The sequence below is a fragment of the Ammospiza caudacuta genome, chromosome 6 (assembly GCF_027887145.1).
Source record: "Ammospiza caudacuta isolate bAmmCau1 chromosome 6, bAmmCau1.pri, whole genome shotgun sequence".
Classification (NCBI taxonomy): domain Eukaryota; kingdom Metazoa; phylum Chordata; class Aves; order Passeriformes; family Passerellidae; genus Ammospiza; species Ammospiza caudacuta.
In genome coordinates, this window is record NC_080598.1 from 15,842,222 (window position 1) to 15,867,134 (window position 24,913).

General features: G+C 41.4%; 1 protein-coding gene across 1 annotated transcript in view; it reads left to right on the forward strand.

The window, feature by feature from the left end:
• Positions 1 to 7,207: 7,207 nt before the first annotated feature.
• Positions 7,208 to 24,913, forward strand: part of PDE3B (phosphodiesterase 3B) — an 81,708-nt gene continuing 64,002 nt past the window's right edge. The window contains exon 1 of the mRNA XM_058807036.1: positions 7,208 to 8,399. Coding sequence (XP_058663019.1) covers positions 7,422 to 8,399 — 978 coding nt within the window. The 5' untranslated portion in view covers positions 7,208 to 7,421. The remainder of the gene's footprint in view (positions 8,400 to 24,913) is intronic.

Genomic DNA, 24,913 nt, shown 5'->3' on the forward strand with positions numbered 1-24,913 from the left:
AGGTGCAGGCTGTGTGGGGCGCTGATGATAGATTTGTCCCCTAATTGTCCCCCAGGGATCAGTGCAGTCTTTTTGAATTTCTGTCTGGATGATATGGTTGAGGGGATTGAGTGTCCCATGGGCAAATTGGTGAGGGCACCAAGTGGGCTGGGAGTGTGCTGTGCTGGAGGGTGGGAAGGCTCTACAGGGGCACCTGGCTAGGATGGCTGGGCTGAGAGCAGCAGCAGGAGGTTCAACAGAACCAAGGGCTGTGTCCTGCACTGGGGCCACCAGAATCCCTTGCAGTTCCAGGCCTCTCCATTCTTCTTGCAGGTCTCTGTGGGAGGCTCCAGCTCCCTCTGGTACCAGAGACACTTGCTCCAGCTGGCTTGGTGGCTGAGGCTTGAGCACATGTCTGGCATTGCTGGGCAGCCTCAAGCAGGGCCCTCTTCACTGAGCACCATTGCTGTCTCTGGGGCAGGACTGAACTCCAGCTGCAGGGATCTCAAGTGGCTGAGCCTCTTTGTTTCACTGCTCTGTGAGGAATTCCTCTCAAGAGGCGATAGAGACTTGGTCCATTCTGTAATCTTGTGTCACTTTTATGACACATTTCCTCAGACCTGTCTCACCTGAATGCCTGTGCTCCTTCTCTCTCTGCTCTTCTTCTGTGGGCATGGATACAACCTTGGCCATCAGAGACAAGCTCTGTCCCTTCTGAGCTCCATGCTACTCTGCTTGGAGGCATTTTAGGACTTGAGTGGGGCCTTGAGATTCCTCCTCTGCCACAGTAGCCACATCACAGAACTGCCTTTCGTGTGCTGCTCCAACTGCATCCTACAACTGAAGGGGCTGATGACATGAAACATCTTTCCGAACCCTGTACTTCCAACAGTCAAGGATCCTCTTTCTTTTCTGAGCCCCCATCTTCTTCCTACTCTACGTATTCATTCTTGTACAACTTCTCTGTTACAGTATGCAGTATTTCCCAGAAATGATGCTTTCTTCTTTAATATCAATAGACAAAGAAAAAGGAAAGCAGCCCCTTGAGATGGCCCAAAAATTGAACATCAGTCATGGGCAAAGCCTCTGATCCTCCCTACAGGGAAATTGCTAAGGAGGCAGTGCTTGCCTTCTCATACTTGGGTGCAGGACATGACAGAGCAGAAACCAACATGGATTTTAAGCTGAGCCAAGTGAAGTTAGGGTTAGATATTAGGAAGAACATTTGCTCAGAGAACTGTAGAGATTGGGCAGTGGTGGAGTCCCTGTTGAGGGAGGAGTTCAAGAAAAGAGTGGGTGTGGCACTCACAGCTCTACTGGAGCTGCCATGTTGGGGATGGGTCCCCAGCTGGGCTCAATGATCTCACAGGGCTCTCCCAAGCCAATTGATTCTGCCATTCTGTGACATCACAGCCTCTGGGGCCAGCGTGGTGCCTGGGAACTGTCCCCAGCCTGTCACCGTGCCCAGAGCACAAGCAGCAGTTGGCGCGGACAGACGGCCAGGGTGTGTGCTGAGGTGGCAGCTCAACCTACCACAGCACCATGGCTGGCCATGGCCACGGCTCCCAGTGGCTGCTGAGAGTCTACGTGCTCCTGATGCTGGTCCAGCCTCTCAGCCATTCCAGCCGTCCTGAGTGGGACATGGGCACCTTGGGCCAGCTTCCCGAGGACATGGAGCCACAGACCAAGGGCCCTGAGACGACCCCCTTGTGGGTTGAGGCAGCAGAGGCTTTGTTGGACTTAGTCCTGGAGCTGCTGCTGACAGAAATTGTCCTCAGGTGCTGCCTTGGCAGAAGGCTCTGGAGATGCTGGGGAGATGTGAGGGAGGGGTGTCAGGCAGGTGGGATGGGGGCAGGGGTGAGGAGGAAACAAGGCCTTGGATCAAGCTGGGGTCAGGCAAGGCATGAGAGCCCTCATGGAGCGGAAAAGCTGATCCCAAGGGTCCTGGACCTCTTGGGCAGCACTCAGCCCAAGGCCCCAAGGCAGAGGGGAATTTCAGGCCCTGGGTGAGGAATCAGGGCCAGGGGCTGAGCCCCAGGGACACCAGGGTGGGCTGGCCAGGACCCTTCTTCCTGCAGCCTGAGCTCAGGAAAGCCCAGCAAGGCCAGAGTGTCTCCGGGGGTGTCCAAAGGCATCCCAAGAGGGCTCAGCCCCACGCTCTCCCTGTTCTGTGTCTTGCAGGAGAATCGCCAGAGCCCCTCGGTCTCTGCAGGGCCGTGCTGCAGGTGGGGACGTGGCTGCTGCCAGGAGCTGCTGCAGCTGCTGAGGCACAACCGTGCCCTGATGCGGCTGTGCCTGCGCCACAGCTCTGTGCAGAGGCCCAGGCACAAGAGAGCGCCAAGATGGGGCCTTTGGAAGAGGTGGAGACTGCGCTTCTCCCCTCAGCTCTGAGGTGCCCAGCTCCAGGTCATCTCTCATCTGGCAGAGCTGTGGAAGGGGATGTGTGAGCAGAGCTCAGCCTGGGCACTGCAACATTCCCCACCACAGGTTTAAGTGAAAATTCTGTTTGTCTGCCATAGCTTTGTCATAGGTTCCCAGCAATGTTTTGCCTTAGAAGATGAAATATTTTAGACTTGTAGTTATAAGAAATTGACTGTTTTTTAGGTATAAGGTTGTCCTATGGTAGATTTCCCACGCCCTAGTTTTCTATTCTTATAGTAATCCACTTGAATAAATTTCATCTTTTCTACACTTGGCTGTTTTATTTTCTTTGTATTCCATCCTTTATGAATATAAAGGTTCTTCACTGGATGAAGGAGCACCTTGTTATTTTCAGAGAAATGCTAATACTGATGGCTTACCTATTTCTACCAATGTAATTGGACAAAGACTATAAATCAGTTTTACAATTTCAAAAACTACTCCTTCAAGTTTTACACATCAGTTTTATTATTGGCAATGTTCTGAAGTGATACCAAACCAGTACAGAAAACAAGGACGAAGATAATCAGCAGTTGACATCACCCGATAAATGACATTTTAAATTTAGTTTAAGGTCCCTCGGTGCAAGTTTGAGTGTGTAAATGGGGACATTGACACAGAGGCACTACCAGTTGGTAGGTCTGGCCTTCCCAGTGAGTTTCCTTTTTACTTTTTCTTTCACCAAATTGAGAAAAAAACAAACATTTCTCTTTTTAGGCAGAGAAAAGGCACGGTTGTTTTTTAAGAAGGCATTTTATTCTGCCTGTATAATAACCCATTGGTGAAAATGTGAGCTTTTAGCAAAATGCCACTGTGCTGTTGCAGTTGTTCTACCACTGTGATGAATAACAGGCAGGTCTATCAGACTGCTGCAGTTCATCCCATGCAAAGGTCATTGACTACTTATCACTGTAGGGATCACTGGGAATAATGACACTGGAAAATGTGGAGGTAGCTGGATAAATAAATACTTGCAATTTCCTTAGCAGAAAAAAACCCCAACCAAACCTTCAAAACAATGCTATAAAAATAGTTATCCTCTGAATTAGGAGGATTTAAATTAACTGTTTTATGACTGCTTTTGGTTCATATTCTTATGTTAAATAGTTATTTCTATCCAAAATATTCATCACTATTATGCTTTTCTGAAGTGTGTTACAAAGTAATATACACGCATCTTCCCAAAATATGATTTTAAGTGTTTGCAAGTTTAATCACTTAGGAAGCAAAAGGAAATTCACATGTCTCAGGATCAGCAGAAACTAACGAACACAACTTGACAACATATAGTAAATGCTCAATAAAGTCAGTAAATATTTTTCACTGTAGAGATAGATAGCACCAGTTTATGAATTTTGCTAGTATAGATTTAATGAAGAAAAAGTGAGTCTTTACTGCCAAATCAGTTATGAGTTGTTCTATTCTACTGCCAGTATGCTGTGGGTATAAACACCATTATTTTCATAGTTTCATCCACGAAGAATTCTACTTTAAAATTAGATCTGGTTTTGAGTTTGACCAAACAAATGAAAATTCTCTATTAAAATACAGTGATGGCAGCTGAGTCAGTCTTTGCAATGAAAATCTAAGATTTAACAGTTTTTCCTGATCAGATCTCCAGTGCTGAGTATACATGGTTATTGTGGTGGCTTGGCCCTTGCTGGCAGCCAAACTTTGACCCAGACATTGGCTTATTCCCTCTGCTCAGGGGGAAAAGGAGTAAATAAGAAAAGCAGGAACAAGAAAGCTGCCTCAGCATAAAGGCAGGGAGGCTACTGATGAAACAGACTTAACTTGGAAAATCTTATTTATCACCATTTAAAATGAAAATTTAATTTTATTAGTATTTATTATTATTAGATAGTCAGAGACAGCCAACCTGATTCAAATCACTGGGCCACCCATCTTGTTTTGGTACTGAAACTGGAGGATGATCAAAATAAAATTACATTCCCCTGACATAAATGTCTTCAATTTTAATAAAACAATATGTTTTTCTGTATTTATTTAAGAAATAGCTAATAAGAAAGTTATTTCCTTATTCCAAAAATTATTCTGTTACAAGGAGCAATTTAGTTAATGCTATTCTAATTTACAACAGACACTAAAGTACTCAAACCAAGTTTCCTTTATACTGAAATTCATTATTAGATTGGAAACTCCTCAAGACAGGGTCCTATAATGTGGGAGGAAGAGTGTTGTTAGGCAACAGAGACATTACTAAAGACCAAGTATATTCCCATTACATTTTGGAATGTATACATTTCTTCAGCACACATGTCACTAAAATTAAAGCTAATTAATTAATGATAAATGATTTGAAAAAAGGTGGGAAGGTGGTAAAGTATACTGTTAATGCAAAGTTACTGACTGAGAGAATGTGCTTACAGCCTCCCAGCGCTGTCTTCATAGGCAGGTGAAATTTACTGTAGATAACTGTAATGTAAACACAGGAAAACCCCTAATCTTACCTATAAAATTATCTAGTGGATGTAGATGTAAAGAATCAGAACACAGAGCCTGGGATCTATACACTTAACACTGTGAAAACAGTGTTCCATGTTCAACAGAACCACTTTCAACAAATGCTTGGTTTATCTGCTGTATCACTTCCCAAGGAAAGCAAAACAAATTAGAGACAGGAATTATAAGGGAAGAAACCATTATTTAGACTGGCCTTCTGTCTTGAATACTGGGTATAACTCCTGGTCTTTTCTCCAAAAGTATATAGTGGTGCTCAAAGAAAAACAAACAAACAAACCAGTAACATGAAAAGAATCTGAAAAAAATACGCCCAAACTCTTCGGCTTAGAAAATAAATACAAGACGGAGGAAACATATAAAATCATGAATTGAAGAGACAAGGTGACTAGAGAGCAACAGTTCATTCTTTCTATCAAAATGAGAAGAATATCAATTAAGACAGGTAGGAAACTTTAAAAAAACAACCATATTTCACACTTGTGTGGTCAAGTTGCATTGAGTAGGGATCTTTTCTTGTACTACTCTGCAGATGCTAAAAGCCTGTGTGGACTTAAAAAAAAGACTGGGCAAATTTGTGGATTAAAAACCTACCAAGAACTGTGAAGAGTAAGAAACTAAGACACCACTTCTGATTCATAAAGTGCTGAAGCCACAGATGGTTGCATCCATGGTATTTAGGGATCATGTGATGTCCTGTCTCTGTAGTCTTCCTTAGGCACTTACCAGTCTCCACTGCTGCAAATATACCCAAAGGTGTTTAAATGAAGATTACACCAGTGAATTATTTCTGGAATGCATTTATTTATAGCTGAATTCAAGGGAAGGAAAAAAAATAAAGAATATGCATAAAAGCAAGGTATTTCTCAGCCTTAAAAGCATTTACAAGTATACTTGATTGTGGTCCAATTGATATCACTAACATATGAATACAAGAAAATGTAAGAATATAATCCCAAATGAACTACACATTTTCCTTTTTCAAAAACGTTTTAGAACCAATATGATGGCACAGAATCTTTGTTAAGTGTACCAGGTCAGGAGAGATTTTTTTTTTCCTTTGGAAAAAGAGTGAAGGGGTATTTCTAACAGAGGAAGATGTACTATGGTATTAAATTCCACCAGATTGATCTGCCTTTTAAAAAACAAATCATTACTAATTTCCCTGCCACGTACAAGAGGGAAATTTACCATTGCAAATGACTCTGTTTGCCATTGCATACTGCATTTTTCTGTCAGGAATCACACTTGACGATTTCTGTTCATGGCCAAATTTCAGGCCCGTGTCCTGCAGCAGCACTTCCTGCCACCCCACAGCTTTCACAAACCAGCTGCTACACGGGGGCTGCTCACAGGGAGGAGATTACAAGCAATGGCACCAAATAATTTCAAGAGCTCCTTGTCTAAATAAAAAAGGCAAAAAAGTGCAACCACTGACTTACCCAAACTGATTTCTGAACCAGCGTAAGTAAAGCAGTACAATATTATGTGGAAACATGGCTCAAAGGACCTTTGTTCTAAGTAACAAGGTAAACATGTGCAATTATAATAAATTTAGAAGTGCTTAGCAGTTACTTTTCCAGAAAAAAACAAACAGAATAAATGAGCAAAGGTATTACTCAAAATCCCATTAGCTGCCTGTTTTCCCTTACAGCAGTCTAAACACTTCCAACGATCCGTTCCAAAATTATTATTTTGATCCATTCCAAAGGTATTAGCTGTGCAAATAAACCTGGTCGTGCAATGAGCTCTAGTCTGTAACTTAGTTAACGAGGGCGGGAAAAAAAAGAAAAAGTAGATAATTACTCTAATCCATACTTACTTCTCGGGTATTAAAAAAAAAAAAAAAAAAAAAAGTAATAAAAAGGAAAAAGTGATGCTCCTCAGAGGGAAAACACTTCGATACTCTGCGTGTGTTTTACAGCCCGGACGAACAACTTTTCCGCGGCACCTCGAAGCTAGATGACAAGAATAAAGCACAAAGTCGCGCCGGTTCAGCGTTCCTGCCCCTCCATCGCTTCCTCATCGTCCCTCGCTGCGGCCGCGGCGCCGGGCGGGGGCCGGCCCGAGCCCCGCACGGGGGGCGGCTGGCTACACACAGACATACAGATTTATATTTTAAAAACGATCGCGGGAAGTGCGGCTGGCGGGGCCCGGGGGAGGAGGGAAGGCGGGCAGGGAGGGGAGGCGGAGGGGAGGCGGAGGGGAGGCAGGGGGCGGGCGAGGGGAGCCGTTCCCCGCCTCACTCCCACCCCCGCTGGCTCCGCCGCGGCCGCTGCCGCCGCTGGGCGCTGGGAGGCGGCAGCGAGTGCCCGCCGCCGGAGCCGTTTGAGGAACGCGAGCGGGCGAGCCAGACTTTTACCTTTTCTCTCTTTTTCCCGTCCTCACCCACCATGCCGCGGACGCCGCTGCCCGCGGGGGACGAGCGGCGGCTCAGCCCGGCTCTCTTCTCTTGAAGGGATGCGGGAGGCGCGGCCGGGACGCAGCTAGCGCGACCCGCGCCTTTCCGCCGTCCTCCCCCTGCCGCGTCCCCGACCACCATGAGGGAAGAGCGAGAAGCTGCGGCGGCGGCCGCCTCCCCCGCCGGGGCCGGCAGAGCCCCGCAGCACTGCCCGCAGCCGGACGGCGGCGGGGCGGCCGCCCCCGCGGAGAGCCTGCGGAACGGATACGTGAAGAGCTGCGCGACCCCGCTGCGGCAGGACCCCCCGAAGAGCTTCCTCTCCTTGCTGCTCTTTCCTACCGCCTCCTCCTCCCGGGCTCGGCTCGCCCTGGGCGTCCTGGCCGCCGCTGCCCTCTCGCTCCTGGCCTTTCCCGGCCGGGGCAGCGCCCGGGAGCAGCAGGACGGGAGCAGCTGGCGGAGCCCGCGGCCGCTGCACGCCTTGCTGTGCCTGACCCGCTTCCTCAGCCCCCTCTTCAGCATCGCCTGTGCCTTCTTCTTCCTCACCTGCTACCTGGTCGGCGGCCGGCGCGGGGAGCACGGCGGCGGCACGACCCGCTGGTGGCTGCTGGCGCTGCCCCTGTGCTGCTACTCGGGGGACTTCGTGGCGCTGCAGTGGCTGCTGCCCGCGGAGGGGCACGAAGAGGAGCCGCCGATGTTCCTAGGAAGGCTCCTGACCGTGCTGGTCTCGGTGGCAGCGCTGACCCTGCCGCAGAGCTCCCTGAAGTTGAGCCGGAGCCTCCTCGTCTTGGTGTTGTGCAGCCTGGTGTGGCTGGTGTCGCTGAGCAGCCTCCAGGCGCTGCCCCCAGCGCTCGGCCCGCTGCTGGCCGGCACGGTCGGGGTGGCAGGCTGCCTCCTGGCACTCTGTGCCGGGGAGCACGGCATCTTCTCGGCGCAAAGCCGCGGAGCGCACCACCAGCATCACCGCCACCCGCGGCTCCCCAGCGCGGAGGAAAAAGTGCCTGTGATAAGACCCAGGAGGAGATCTAGCTGCGTGTCCCTAGGGGAAACTTCGGTCAGCTACTACGGCAGCTGCAAAATGTTTAGGAGACCCTCGTTGCCTTGCATTTCCAGAGAGCAGGTAGGTTTCTCCGAAACTTGAAGGAGAAACTTTCGGAGGAGTGAGCGCCGCTCCATAGCTTTTCCTGGCTGCTGTGTGTGTCTGTGCTGGATGTCTGCTCACTAACAAACTCCTGCTAGAGGAATGGAGGAGAATGTTAGTCCCTTAGCGGGTTTCTCAGCTCGGTTCTGCAGAATCGATATAACCCTTTATTTCTGCGTGGGTGCTAAATCATAATAATGTATTTGCTGTAGGACAGAAGGCTCGCTCGTTTTCTTATGCAGTCTCAATTATTAAACAGCCGTTCTTATTGATTAGAGCAAAACCTCAAGCCAGTCAGCTTCAGCTTGTAGTTACCGTGTTAGTTTGGTTTTTTTTTCCGAAGCCCCCCACCGTCTGGCAGCCTTTCCGAGAGAAAGAAACCACAGCTTTCTAAGCTGCCCGGCACTTCTGGTTCTTCCCGCTTTCTATCGACAAAACCATCACCAAGTGCTAAAGAAATGCCAGGTTTTGAGGGATATTATTTATCGAGCGTTGGCGTTCTTTGAGTGGCAGCTGTCCTTCTGCCCTGCAGATTACTGTCGTTTGTTCCTCTCTCTCCCTCTCTCTCACCCCCTGCTCCTCGCTCCACCTAAGTTAACGTTACTTTTGGGTTGATGGGTTTTAAGAAACTTCTTTTTACTGAAGAGAGAGCTGTTCAGTAGGGGCTGGAGGGATGCCCGAAACGCTCAGTTTTCTTGAATGGAACTCTGTTGGTTTCTACCTCCCGGAAAACTTTTCAATGAGTCTTGTTTTTTGTAGCGTAAACCCCCGTGCGTGTGGGGGAGTTTGTTTTTATTTGGGCACTTGCACGTCAACTGCAGGAACATCGAGTTGTGCTGGAACTGGCCCGAGGCTGCTGCAAGTGGATTACCAGCCCGTTGTAGGAGGGAGAATGAGGGGAGTGTGTTTAATAAACGCGCAAGTGAGCAGTTTCTGCGAAGTGCTTGTTGCTGGAGAATCCCCCGTCTGATACTGTCGTGCCTGAAACTCATGGGTGCCAAATGAAATTTTCTAGTTTTTCCTTGACATTTGTTCTATAATGCAGGGCTTATGATTGACTGTGGATTAGGTCTGATGAAATACGTAGTGAATCTGAAACGGTGGAGTAGTTTTCGAGCATTTCTCCCCCTGAGTTTGCCCAACAGAATTAATGCAGTAATTGTTTACAGTGATTAATACAGTAATTGTTTCTGCATAAAAGATTAAAATGCAAGTATGCTGTGACAGTCTTCAGAAATAACTCATTCAGTACGTTGCAGATTATCTAATGCATACAATGAAAGAAACATTAAAATATTTTACTAGCAGTTAAGATATGTAGGGACTATCATATAATAATTTACTTTCTCTGTTCCCTTCTGGATAGTAAATGGTCTCTTTTGCTCTCACATTTGTCTGTAGTGCAGAAATCTCAGAAAATGTGATTTCATTAACCTTTCTAGCTGATAGAAGATATTTGTTCATATGCAAGTTACTAAAAGCTTCCTTTGACGTTCGGCTCACTTCTTAAAGGCATGTGCATATTTCAAGTTAGGGCATTCATTATTCTTCAAGTAACATCATAAATGTCAGCTATAACTAAATATGTAGAATTTATTGGCAATGCTTAAATCATACGTGTTCATAATAAAATGTAACTTTTTGGTAGACTTCCAGAATTTGATATCTTTGTTATCATGAGATGTGAACAACAAAGAGATACGAACTTCTTAATTTTCCTAATAATCTATTAGGCTTTACAATAAATATTTGTGCTTTGTTAAGCACAGTTTAAACGAGATCCACAGATACATGTTCTCTGCTGTATTTTATGTGCAGTTTTACAAGGATAACACAGGTTAAATCCTCTGATCTCCTTTCTGACTTGGAGAGAGATCAGACGTTGCAGAGCTGATAAAAATCAATTGTTTGGGCAGGAGTAGAGAGAAGTAAACCCATAATGTGTGACTTTATTTGAATAAACAGTACAAGGCTTTTATATTGCTTCCTTGAAATTGAAGGAATGTGTGTACTTAATGCTTTTCAGAGAGCATCTATTGCGTGGCTCTTTTTAAGGGCTGATTACACATTTTGCAAGTCTTTATAAAGCAGTACAGTGGGTTTTTTTACCAATATTAGTATTTCAAGGAGGTGAATGAACGTTGTTAGGAAGATGTTGCTGGTCCACCATGACAGAAATACTTAAATGAATGAGAGACAAATTATTATTGTGATTCTATCAGATGTATTTTATGTGATTGTCACAAACCTCTTATATGTAGAAGAAGTTTATGTCAAGTATAGAATAGCAAGTCAGTAGGGTACTCCAAGGATCATCTGGTCATACCTTTCTTGGCAAAATCACTGTCTAGACAAGTTGGCCCAGCACCCTGTCCTGCTAAATCTTAAACTTGTCTAATGTTGGGGAATCCATTACTTCTCTGGGGAGATTAGTCCAGTGACTGATTGTTTTGTTTTGTTTTTTTCCAATAAGAACAATCTCATTTTGTGTAGATTTTAGTTATTACTTGATAAAAGTAGAGAATGTTAGTATTGACCTTAAATTTTCAATAACGTGTTGATTTGAAGTTATATGTGCTCTCTATCTACTTAAGTACACAAGAAAATAATGATATTTATTTGATTGGATTTTTTAATTTTTTTTTAAGCCAACAATCCCAAGGGGTCTGTGTGCATGGAGGGATGGGAACAGGATGGGATACTAACACACAGGGGAATGTACAACCAGCAGTACATGCACACAGAAATTGGATGGAACGATCATTTCTTTTCTGGGGTACAAGTGGAAAGAGGCCCTGTAAGCATGATCCTGTAAAAGCTTGCAAATTTGGGTAATCATCATGCCAAATACTTAGATATTGCTTTCTGGACTTCAAAGGGTGCAGTAACTATAAGGCTGGGAAGTTGATAAAATTAGATTATTTTTACCATTTATATGTGTCTCCTTTAGCAATCAAAGTGTCCAAATTCGTTCTGTGTGTGTCTCTTCTGCAGTACGTATGTCTAGCAACATAGTTTGAGGTGGGAGGAAAGAAACTTGAACAGATTCTCTTTATGTTTTTATGTAAGTATACTTAAATGCCAATATCAAAATATATAAATACATGTTGTGGGAAACAATATGACTCAAATTACAGCTAAAAGTTTTGCAAAGGCAATGCATTTTCTGAACTCTACTACATTAACACTTCTGCCAATAGAAATTGGTATGATTTTAGCAGTAATCAGTCTGTTTGAATACTTACTGCAATATTCATCTCGGACCCAATGAGGAATTGCACTAAGACTGCAGTATTGATTGGTATTTAAACTTTGTGTTGGTCATATTTTGACTGCATGTATTAATTGGATGGTCATCTGTTAGCTCTGTCTATTGCTACTGACATCAAAGGGTTTATCTTTATTGACTTGCACATTTAGCACTTAATTTTTTTTTTTGTCTGAAAGCCAAATCAGGGAGTCTGAAAGGTGCTTGTCAATATTGCAAATCTTGTAAACACTATGTCCTGAAAAATATGGTAGTAAGACTTTTTTTTTCTTTAACTTGATAGTGGACATGTATATGAGAGCAAACACCTATGTGTAGGAAATCTTACATAGGAGCTTCTCAGAATCCACAAAGAATACTCCTATTTTTCCTTGAGTAAAGAATAGGCCTTCCTATTTAAATACACATGATACATGTCCCAAACAGTCAGCAAACAGAGCTGACACACACTTTTTCTGGTTATCTGACTGGGTTAAAACACGTAGGAAAGCTGGGATATTTTTGACAAAGACTGCTTTCATGTTGCACTCTGTTAATTACAGGAAGAATTGTCTTGTGGTTAGGGTTGGATTGACCACCACCTCTCCCCAGTTTCTGTTCCAAGCTATCTCATACCTTTGATGTATCACCTTAGGAACATCAGGACTTGATTTCAGGAGTCTGAAATATTTGTGTAGCTTGAAATTAATGCAGTTCCTTATTTGCTCATGAAATTTACATCTGCGTCTGTTACCTATTTGTGAAACAAATTACACTTTGTCCTTAAGTTTTCAGGGCATAAACTTCCTAGTGCAGAAGCTGTCTGTTAATGTGTATTTTATAATCTGATACTGAAACAGATTTTTAGTATCTGTTACACTCAGATGCTGTTTGCAACCCAGAAACAGGTGAACCTTTATCTGTTGAGTGCAGCCAGTAACAAAATACAATTCTCCTTGCTGTGTGTTTGACAAACCAGCTCTGTGCTGTTTGAAGTTTCCTCCTCAAGATTCCAGTGACTGTTACCACAGCTGTACCTGCATGGCAAGATGTGTTTCTGTTGCTCACCAAATCCTCCTCTCTCTGGGGTTTGTCTTATGGGGAAAAAAATCAAGGTAGCAGTGTGTGTTGAGCTGTGGATGGAATCAGTTCCAATGGGATGCAGCTAAGTGTGAGGAATATGCAAAGAGAAGGATTCCATGGTCAAAGAAACAGACTTGGAAAACTCTTTCTGCAACCATATTTTGGATGAGTAGGATTCTGTTGTTTCTGTCTGGTTCTCTCTGTAGTTGGCAAAATATATTGAGCTAGGTGAAATGAGAAGTAAAAGTTGGTATAAATTCTTTCTTTCTTTCTTTCTTTCTTTCTTTCTTTCTTTCTTTCTTTCTTTCTTTCTTTCTTTCTTTCTTTCTTTCTTTCTTTCTTTCTTTCTTTCTTTCTTTCTTTCTTTCTTTCTTTCTTTCTTTCTTTCTTTCTTTCTTTCTTTCTTTCTTTTCTTTCTTTCTTTCTTTTCTTTCTCTCTCTCTCTTTCTCTCTCTCTTTCTCTCTCTCTTTCTCTTTCTCTCTCTCTTTCTCTTTCTCTCTCTCTCTCTCTTTCTCTCTTTCTTTCTCTCTCTTTCTCTCTTTCTTTCTCTCTTTCTCTCTCTCTCTTGTAGTATTATACCGCAAAGAAAAGCTGATTGAATCATGGTTTGCCTGTAGAGGGGTCAGAGTTTAAGATATTATCCTCTGGCACAGTTTCACCTGGGACCACTGAGAATGACAAAGAAGGATTTTAGGAAGACTGAGTGCCCTTAAGAGCTCTGTTAGCTAAGTTTAACTTAAGCTTGCTTTTAGAGATCTGAGACTTGGTGGCAATTTATATTCTGCATAAGTAAAAGCAGGCAAGAGTGTCTCTGAGCTGTCTGTGTAGCAAAGGAGTTTGACTGTTGCTTCAGGTGTGTTTTCCTGGAAAGAAAATATAAGTGGAGAAAGGAAGGAGATCAAAGACCACTGCTGTGGAAATGCTGCAGAAATTTGTTGGAAGGTGAGGGAAGCATGTTACAGAGCATGGGTAGGAAAGAAATGAAAGAAGCTGTGAGAGACAGTTCCAACAACTGCATGATTGACTGTGTTGAAGAAAAGTAGCAGAATAAATTGCATAAAGTACTAATTTCAGCCTGGACCAGGAAGATGTTTTAAATTTAGGAAAGAAACTCGTACAGATGAGAAACAAAAGGTGCCTAGAAGTGTCTCTAGAATGAAAAACAGGGGCAGCTTCCATGCTGGGGTGTGTGAACAGTGTATTCTGGAAGGTTAAATATGAAAGGGAAAAGAATGGCCAGAAATTTGGTGTAATTTCCTGAGAAAAACTCATATTTTGACACAATGTGTGTCTATGTGTGTATATGCCTGATAGTACTATTCTAATAATTGAACTTGAGCAATGGAACTGATTGTAGTATATTGGTCTTACAGGATCAAATCCCAGCAAATTTTATGAAAAGAACATGAGTGGGAAGTGAAGAAACCCTATGGAATATGCAGGGCAAGTCTGCAGTGTGAATTGAGCTCTCAGAATCCCCATGACAGTCTCATGTCATGAGTGAGCACCAGAATGATGCAGGTGGGGTGGGGAGTCTGTCACAACCTGGGCCCTATGTGACATTTGGTTGGAAACTCATATTTCTAAAAAAAAAGGTTTTTCAGTCCTGTTTTGCTTTTCTGATACTTTAAAATGAAGACTTCACGCAGCCTTGCCACCCTCAAAAGAAATCACTGAACAAAGCCAAACACAACTATTAGATGATACCAGTTGCTGAAGATGGGAAAGGGTAAATCTTCTACTTTTGTGCAAAGATTGGGGATTACAGGCAGAGAAACTGGGGGATGTATTGTTCTATTGTTGATGTAAAAAGTTCTGGAGGAAAACAGATGAGAAACTTGTGTCTGCCAATCAAGAAAAGAGAGGACAGACCACAGAAGGCTACAGACAGAATATTTTGCTGGAATCTCACTGATTTTTCAGGATAAAACTATGTGGAGAGCAAGCTGAAAGAATAGTTGAAGATGAGAATAAAAGAGGGTGAAAGGAAATGTTGAATTTCAGCATGTCCTTTCCAGTGGCTGAAAACAATGCTTTACAAGATGCAGTGACACTACAGAATAAATTTTAATGGTGGAAAAAAAAAAAGGGACTTTCCTGCAACTCAATAGGAGAAATGAAAATTTAAGGTTACAGCTAGAGCTTGTATTGGTCAGGGCAAACTGTGCAATGTCTGAGTGATTGTTACTGAAGCATAAAAAGGATCAATAACTTTAAGAATCCAGTGACAGTAAAATTGTGCTGGAGCCTTCAAAACAGACAGGAGCCATGGATGTTAAAAAATGAGAGTTCACAGGGTAACAAGTAAACTGGCAGATGATGATATTTGGGGGAGGGAAGTGTTACCGATATTTGTGAAAGAAATAGGTCAGGGAACTCTGTGCTTAAGGAAGACCAGAGAAGTGAATGGCCTTATTGATGAGTGTGGCAAAACAAACTGTTCTAGGAACTGGAAGGGCCATAACAAGGCATGACTGCTGAAACAAAATGTCAGCTTCCAGAGCAGTTCTGTATTTGAAAATGGATCATTCAGCTGGAGAAGGATATCATTGATATCAATATGGGCAGCTGGTGAGGAGTAAGTTTTGATGTATTGGGCCATCCTCACTTTTTCACACAGAGCTTTTGTATGTAGCATGTTCCTTTGAAACAAGTGCAAATTTATTGGGAGAGGGCCAGACCAGGGCACAGATACCCAAGCAGTTTTTCTATATCCCCCTGTTTGTTTGATAGTTCAATATTTATGAAAAATGGTGCTGTTATGCAGAATATTTGTGACCACCAGTGTTCACTTCAGTTTGTAGAGAGGTGTGTGAAAAAACCTGGCATATTTCCAATTCAATGTCTGATCAAATGTTAATGTTGACAACTTTTGTTACCCAGTATTGAGTTGCCCACCTTAATGTCCCTTTATGCAAACCCAAATACCTTCACTAAGTTAAAGACATGTTTGCAGCAAATGTTCCATTTATTGTTCATTTGATAAATAAAAGTTTGTTTTATGGACTATGAAAATGATATTTTCCCTCTATAATTTACTATTTTTAAGTTACTCAAGATACTGTAGAAATGGTTCTGTATGAGGCTATATTTGAGTGCTTTGGTTTTGGCTTTGAGAGGTCTTCCCTCTTTTATGAGGAAAATCCCAGGCTTCCTGGTGTGAATTATCATTACAGGCATGTTGGTTTAGCTGTATCCATGCTGATGATTGTCACAGAAATAGGAATGAGGTTTAATTTGGGGTGAGTTCACTCATTATGCCCAAAGCAGCCAGTGCTGCTCCCCCACCCCAGAGGAACTGTACCTCTGAGGAGTGGTGACGCAGCAAGCCTGTGTCACACCTGCCTGTTAATATCTACTGCCAGGATGCTTTTGTCAGCAAAGCTCAGACTATAGAATCAACTTTTCTAAAAGTTTGTGAAAACTTAAGTTACCAGAGAGAAATTTCATCTGTTTAATTGAAATAACAGCTTCATTATGACTCCCTGCACAGGCACTATGGTATTAGCATGTCTCTTTAACCTTCATTACTGGTCATGCTTCATTTGTTTTTAATTAATTAATGCCTTTTAACAAGATAGGAGCTAAATTAAAGGGTAAAAAAAACCATTCTTTTACTAGGCTTAATGTCTGCATGACTTTTTTCCTACTGTGACTTAAAACTAAAGGCTTGTGCTTCCATTTAGGGTCTTTTTATTTTTCTTAGAGTCAGTTGATATTGCATGTTCAATCACAACATATTCATTTTTCCCTCCTAAGTATTGTTGTGTGATACCTGTTTGCTACTTCAAGAATATAATTTTGTTCTTTCTGCCTAGTAGATTCCTTTTAAAGAATTCTAAATTTCTGACTACTCTAAAGTTACTCATTTAAGAAGTACAGGGTTTTTAAAGGAGTTCTTTTCCTAGTACCTTCTGGCTGTCCAGAAGAGTTTCCGTCCTTTCACAGAATTTGTTGATACACCTCCTGTTTTTCAATATGTGATGACTGCTCAACAGTGGCTCTCAGATACCTCATTATCTCCTGTGTGAGGGCTGTGGGGTAGCCAAGGATCCCTGTGTGCTTTACAGGCAGGGATGGCCTCTCAGCTGGGCTTGTACCTCTCAAAGTGAGCTGACTCTTTGTGAGATTTCTCTGAGGCAGGAATAGATCTCTGTATTCATAGGATGTTGTTAGTTAATAAAATCCAGTGTCATGCGTGGTTTAAAGATGCTGACTTAAAATAAAAATGATGTGTTTTGAGAGAACTCTTAAATGATTATTATGTTGATTACTGTTCACAATGGCCTTCATTTCATTTGATTTCCCACCTAGACAGTGTAAATTCACTCACAGGCTGTTCCATAGCTGCTCTTGCAATTCCATAGTTTCCTACACATTCTCCCTCCCTCATTACGTAGTATGAAATTAAATTTCAGTTTATTTAAACTGCATTTCTGCAGATACAAGCAGATGTGTGAGTAGAAAGGGAGGGAAGTTTGTGTTGAAACCTGAAGGTGTGATTAGCAGGCTGAAAAAGTTTAGATCCTGCTGTGCCTGTGAAACGCCATCTGCTCTGGCAGGAGTGCCCTGAAGGAATTGGCTGAGGCTGGAAGGAGCAGAGGCACGCTAGCACAGCTTTCCTCTTGGCCAGTGGGATCTGCAAGAAACAGACTTTATTTTGCTCAGGGAAAGATGAAAATTGGTCCAGGTTTTACTATTTCCACTGAGATCGTCCATACAAAAGGGCCTGAGACACAGATGTAAAGAAATCATTAATGATTACATGATTATTCCTAACATGTTAGTATAGAATAGAGCAGTATATTTCATGTCTTAACTAAAAAATACAACCAGAATTGTCTTGTCCACCCTGCATGCATCCTCCTTCTGTCCCTCTTTCAGCTAACTGCATTTTTGGGGCAGCAGAGTGTCCTTTTGGGGATCACTGGAAAATGCTCACAAAGCAGATTTCAAACAAACCTTGCTTGCAGTGAGAGAATTTCCATATATTATTTATACAGATGTTTAGTCATCTTCTTTTTTTTTAATAGTAAAAATCTGTGGAATGCTACTTAGGATCTTTCTAAAGATTAAAGAACTGTAATATGTCTGTCTGAAGTCAAAATGAGTTATTGCCATGATGTAAATGACAGCATTTTGCTGTTATGGCAAAGCACAGTTGAAAGTATTTTGATTATAAGTATCTCTTGGCTTATTTTTAGGCAGTTGTAGAAAGCATTAATTAGAATTTTTATCAGCATTTATTGCTATTTTTTATTCAGCAGAGCAGAGTATTTCCATGCCCTCGTAATACAGAAAGTCTAATTTTTCCTTCTATTTGGAGTCTCTGCTTGAGCAAGTTGGATTGAGAAGGAAGAGTTTGGAACAGCTTTTGTGTTAATGACCAGTCCTTTTTTTTTGTCATTGCTGTTACTTCATTTATTTTTCATAACTGGCAGCCTGTTCATTATATGCCAGAGAATTTCAAAGAAGTTTGAAAATAATAAGTTTTCTATGATGTCAAGATGAAAATAAGAAAATGGGAGTAGATGAGCAGAGGCAGATGCGATGCTGGCTATTGCTTTAAGTGTGGTCTGTGTTTTCAAATCCTCTGAGGCAATGACTGTCAGGGACATCTGCAGAATGGTCTGATGAAAAAAAAAACCCAGTACTTTATCATATGTGTGATGGGTAAGAATTTTTTATGAAGAGCAAAAATCAAAACTAGATAAGAGACCCTAAGCTTCATTCTTGTTAAAACTGAGTAAAACTCTGTGCTTACGTGTAAAATTTACATAACTCATTATTGGGTATAACATTTCAGGACAAATTAAGTTAGAAACTGATATTACACCTGTAAACATGAAATTGATATATTTTTTTAGGAATGGGTCTCACAACATTAGAAAATATTTAAAATATTAAAATATATAAACTGTGTTTCTTGTAATAAAGAGATGCCGTTTCAGGTATCTGCAAAAGTCAGTACAGCTTCAATAATGGACCACTAAAGGTACATTTAGTCCTTTGTAATTTGTCCTTTATGAGAGTAGTTGCTGTTAAAATTTCCTTTCTAAAGATTTGTAAGTTTTCCATGCTTGCCTTAACACTTGTTCAAGTAGGAAGCTCCCTAGAGTCAGCAGAGCACTTAAGCTTTCAAGTGGAAAAGAACATGTGTTTTGCAGTGTTTAAGGATTGAGATTATAGTCCTTACTTGTTTAAAAATTCACAGAGCTTAATGTAATTTATAACTTTAACAAGTGTTAACAGTCTTGAATACACTCCTAGAGCTATGTTTCTTTCACCTGTCTGGTGATGGATAGGTTTGGTGTGCCTTTAGAAATCACATTTTTATTCTTAATTATTTGGGCCTTGAAAGTACAAGGAAAATAATTTTCCAGGACATTAATGTTCAAAAATAAATTGCTTATTTGCTTGTCTTTTTTGGAGATATCATTTTTCTTGCTTTGTCCTTGTTTTTTACCTTTTCTTCATTTACAATAATTTGAACACCTCTTCCTACCAGTGTGTTCTTTCTTTGTTATAAGATCAGTACCATAATTTGGTCCAAAATTACAGGTGTCTGTTTCAGCAGAGATATGAAAATGTTCTGACACAAAATACTTTACTATTTAGAAACCTACCAATCAAATTATTGTTTTTAAAAATTATAGAACATTTTATAACTTATAACTTCTAACACAGAGGAATTAAATAATTATTTGTAGTTATGGGCATTAAAATGTTTCTAGAATTTGTTACTTGTAACTGTCCATTGTGGAAAAGTTATACACAATTCAGTTATATTCAAGTTGCTGCATACACTTATTTTTTACAGTCATGCATACCTTCTCTTTTACCTTTATATATTTTATTGTGAAGTTCTTTGTTCATTCAGCTTTTTTAGTTCTGCAGGTTAGTTGTAAAGCACTCACTGCTCTGCTTCCTTCTCTGTAAGTGCACCTGCAAATTTATTTGTCACATCTGAGCTCTTAAGATGTGGGCTTTTGTGGCTGGGAGCTTCTTTGCTGCCCAAAGAGTATCTACATGTAGGGGGATAGAATATTAGAAAATAAAGATAGTGTAGAAAGTAATCTTACCCCTAAGGAGTTGCAGCTGGGCCAATTAGCAAAGATTAGGAACAGGCCTGACTTTAACAGGGCACAGCTGTAAGCAATGAGAAGAAGATGCTATGAAAGAGTGGGGTGGCTGGGTGAGAGGGGAGCTGGGGTCAGTGGCTGCTTTGTGAAGAAGAAAGAGTCAGTGCTCTGAGGAGATGTCCGTGAGAAACACCAAGAAGGTATGGAACTTTTGTTGTAAGGAGACAGCTGTATGGAACCCCTGCAATAAGGTGACAACATCAGCATACGCTCAGTAGTTTCAAAACAATCTCCTGTTTGTTTATTTCCTGGATGGTGGGGACAAAGGATTTCTAGATTGGTTTGGGGTTTGATGTTTTTGGGTGGTTTTGTTGTTGTTGTTGTTTTTTTTTTTTTTTTTTTTAACCAAAGTGTCTCTTCAGGCATCTTGTTTATGTTTTGCCTTGCTCTTTCCTGTTGTAAGCAAGTGAGGAGGGAGAAATAGGAGTAGTATTGACTCAAGGGCTGCAGTTGTAGCAAGAGGAGCTGGCTGACTAATGGTAGTATGGAATGAGCTGTGCCTCAGAAAATAAATACTGAACATCTTCCTCCCTTCACCTCACTGTTAAAAATGGAGATAAAGACTGAGAGGATTTGTATTTGTCATTGTACTTTCCTACAGTGTTTGAGAGCTACAGGAAAGCTTTGCCTGATCTCTACAGTACTGACAATGAATTTGGTTAAGGTGTTATGTTCTAAATATAGCTTGGGCTGTAACAGGATCAGTAGGAGCAGAGGAATACTTTTTGTCCTGATACCTTGAGCTTTATTTACCTCTCTTAGGTTTGCACATTTTAGTGGATTTTCACAGAACATTTCTTTAATTTAAAAGAAATTTTGAACTATATCTCCAATATCTGAGTAATACTTTGGTTCAGCATATCTGTTAGATTCCCAGCTGTGTTCCAGGTCTGTCTTGTTCTTGCTATCAGCTCTGATTCACTCTCTGAGATGTTCTGCAGTGGTGCCACTGCAGATTTCAGTGAGATGGGTAAGCCAAGGGAAAAACAGAGTTAAAGAGGACAGCTAGTTCCCTGCCTTGCTCTTGTCGTGAACATCATTTGGGATGTCTCCTAGCTTGGTGACCAGAGCTCTATTTTTCTCATTGTGTAGCAGGAGACAGAGCTGGAGAAATCAACACTGTGATGGTGGATTCCATAGTCAGTGGATTGTAGTAAGGCATACAACAATTCTGAGGATTGTAAAAGTGCTAAGTCAGTAGTATTTGGATAGATTTCCAACTCTTGCAGAGACTTTTGTTCATAATTGAATATAAATATCTTTTAGTGCCCTCTGACAGAACTTGTATGTGGGTGTTCTTCCACCTGGTTCTAATCCACTCACCTGAAAACTCATTTTATCAAAGATATCCTTGGCAACCATTTTGTGTTTTGGTTTTGGAGAACTTGTCTGAACCTTGAATCCCGTAAGCTAAAGCCATCATGTGGCTCATCACTTTCCTCAGGGCTCCCTAATCCACTGCTGAATACAGTAAGGGTGGGAATCTTCCGTATCTTGCTAGCCTGTGTTGGTTTGCTTCCCTCCCCTATAGGGATATTAGGGTTCCTCAACATGCCCTGTGCCATCCCTGGTTTTCTGCTCCTCATCCCTGAAATGGCTTGATCTCATTCTAGAATTTCCATAATCACATACCAGACTACTTCCTTTATTTTTTTCCTGAGCTGCCTTTCCATTCATTTGAGGAAAATTGTCTATGGGCGAAGAAAACATTTATTTCTGTTTTTCTTCTGCCTTCCTGCAAACTATGTGGGTACTGTAGCACACAGGAGTAACATAAGAGGAATGAAGATGAATGGGAAGAAGCTAGTAAGTGATGCAGAGAAAAATCTATATTAATAGAGTAGAAAAGCCTACTGATGGAAACATTTGTATTTTGAGAAATACACCACTGAGATGCTAGCCAATAGTTGATTGCTGACTAAGCCGGAACATTGATCCTATTGTGTTAAATTTTTGGTTTCTTCTTTTTTACAGAAGTACAGGTGACAGTGCATAACTGTTCTCAGGAGTTTTATTTCCGGCTGCTCCTTTCTCTGTACTCCTGGGCTTTTTAGCATAAGACTTGTTATTTTTTGCTTTGGAATATTGTTACAGCATGATTTGAGCAGGAGGGCTCCCCAAGAAAAAGGAGAAACACAGTGCATTAGAAAGAATGAGAGTGCCAGTTAGTGGAAAATCAGGATATTTTCTTGCAGAGCAGTTCTGGTGTGATGCAGACTGGCCCCTGAGTGAGTAAGCTTTGGGGAAAGGAATTCTGAAAAGCCCCTGCCACTGCCTCCTGCCTGCACCTTCACATTTTTGGTACCCAGTTCTCTTTGGTGGTCAGGAAGCTGCTGTGGCAGGTTGTTCTGGCTGGCTGTCATCCATTTCAGAATGCTCAAGGGGGTTTCCCATTTGAAAGTGCACTCAGGAGATCACTCTGTGAAGGGGGGAGCCTTTTTCAGCAGCAAGTTTCACGAGTATTTTTCCTTGGTGAAGAATTGCCCAGAATTTTTAGCAACAGCGACAACAAATAATTACTTTTATCTCACCTTTTTGCTTTCTTTGTGGCCCACAGCTATTCCTATAGTACAGAAAAACAGTCGTGTTTTACACCGGATAAGCACTGATGTCAGCACAGAAAAGCTCTGTGCTGAAAATAGTTTGTTTCATGTTTATTCATGTCCTGAAATGACCAAATTCAAATTCACATATAAGAAGTAAACTGTAAAATAATCTGGTTTTTTTGTGTGTTCAATACATTGCCAGAAAAGCCAGCATTTGTTCTTTTTTGTAATTTTTTTTCTCTAGGATCTGCAGTTTCCATGCAAACTGATGGGATCCATGAGAAAAAATGCTCTCTACGTTTTTTTACATCAAAATTTTATTTTTGTTGTATTCCTTGGTGTCTATACTGTTTTTTGGTACATTTTAAAAATATGTTTGCTACTTATGTATGAGCCTATGGCTACTTAGAAATTCTACATCTATTTGAATTGAATGAGAAGCAGTTTGATAGATAATCTTGGTATTTGTATTTCACTTACTTTAAGTATAGTATAAAATCAGGAAAATTCTGTAGCTGTAAAGTTGTGATCAGAAATACATATAACTCATTTTACGCAAAGTCTGTTTTTGATGTCTTATGTAAAGTCTGCGGGCGACTAATTTTTTTGCATTTAATTTGTGGCCGAAACTTTCAGCAGTGCAAATAGAAATAGAATTTAAAAGATGCTTTAAAAATTTTTTTTTAAATTTATTTATTTATCCTATTTTCCTTCTCAATTAAAAGTAGAAAAGGCAGCTGTGAGCTGCCAAGTTGTGAGAAAACACAAGCGCCTGTGCAAAGGCTGGCTGTAAGAAGTGAGTTTGAGCTGGGCTGGGTGGGGAGCTGTAAGCGAAGGGTTAAGCTGAACGTTTCTCTGGCTGCTGAGTGAAACAGGATGCAGTGACTACATTGTCAGACTGCTGGTGTGAGTGCAAACAGATGAGGAAATGCTGGATCAGGCACTTCAGCAACTTGGGCTGTAGCCTAGGAAACCGCTTGCGTCATACTCGCCAGCAATTAGCTTACAGTTCTTTTATTTTTGATAGTGTTGCAAGCTGAACTCGCCTGTTACAAAGGGAAAGACTGGCTCCATCTCAAGCCCTCTGCTTGTGACTGCCACGGCGCTCGAGAGAATTTGTGAAGCGCTGCTTGGGAAAAAAATTCAATTTATTTAAACTTTCCGTGCTGCTTCTGTAAAAGAGTGTGGTAGCTGTGCTCGGTTCTCAAAAATATGCAGTCACATTTTTATGATCGGTATGAAAATGAACTTCCCTAGTTGCCAAAATTAAATTTCACCAACATTTTTGGTATCGCCACCTACTCCAGCAATTAATCTGAAGTTTTTTTTTGTGCTACATATTAAAATTAATGTTTTCAAAATTAATGTTGCCTAAGGCTTAACTTCTAAAGCAATGGTTTTTTTTTTTTGTAAATCCTTTTCTTCTTTGTTGATTAAAATTCAGTTATTTCCAGTAGTTACCTAGCCACTAATGTAAACCAGTTAGTGTTGAAAGCAGTGTGTGTTTTATCTAAGAAAATCATCATATCTCCTGTATTTCACTTAAAAACTGTAAACAAATTTACACTAACTGGCTTAATATTGATGTATATTGTTAGTATGGGTATTGTCTCGTGGCTAGCTATGGCAGGGGTTTTTAGGGAAAAAATCACACAGTGACCAACAGGTTACACCTGTAATGTTTGGTTTTTTAAGTTTTTTTTTTGTTAAATTGTAATGGATTTGTTACATAGGCAAACATGCCAACTTAGGGTTTAACAAACTAGAATTATCGTGCATAGCTGAAGGCCAGAGTTGTTAAAACATCAAGGCTAATACAGAATACACATGTTCCTCAGTTTGTGCAATGCTTAAAAAGTCAATATAATTTAAATGCTTGAATACTTGGGTTTTCAAATATTTAATTCTTTATTAAAAGCATAAAGGGAAAAAGATGACCAAACAAATTACTGAACCTTCCCAATTTCAAACCGTACTTTCCCCTCCCCTTCCCCCCCAAACCCTTGGATACAAGGCACAGATGATAAATTGCCTTGGCTGTAGAAGTCTGGCAGCCCATATTCTTAGGGACATTTTCTGGACTGCAGGCCAGTGTCATTTATGGTTAGCTGGTCACTGGGGTTGCATTCCAAATGGTGATCACTGTCTGTGTGGCCTGGGACCTTTGTGCAGGTTTCTCTCCAATTATATTTTACTTAAATTAAAAAAAAAAAAGTGTGGAGGCGGCCAAAACACCAGGGGTTTATTGGCCATTAAAAAGGAAGAGCACCAGGTTTTGCTGATATTTCAGAGTCCTTTGGCTGCCTTGCCCAGCCTCACCGAGACATTGCATGTGGCCACTGCTTGGGAAGGGCTGTACTTGGTGTGGGTTTGTGTTGGCTCAGCTGCAAGATACAGAGTTTTACTGTTGAAATCAATGGGTATTAGGAGTTAAATCTGGGTGATCAATACGGAGCTGGTGTAGATGTTAACAA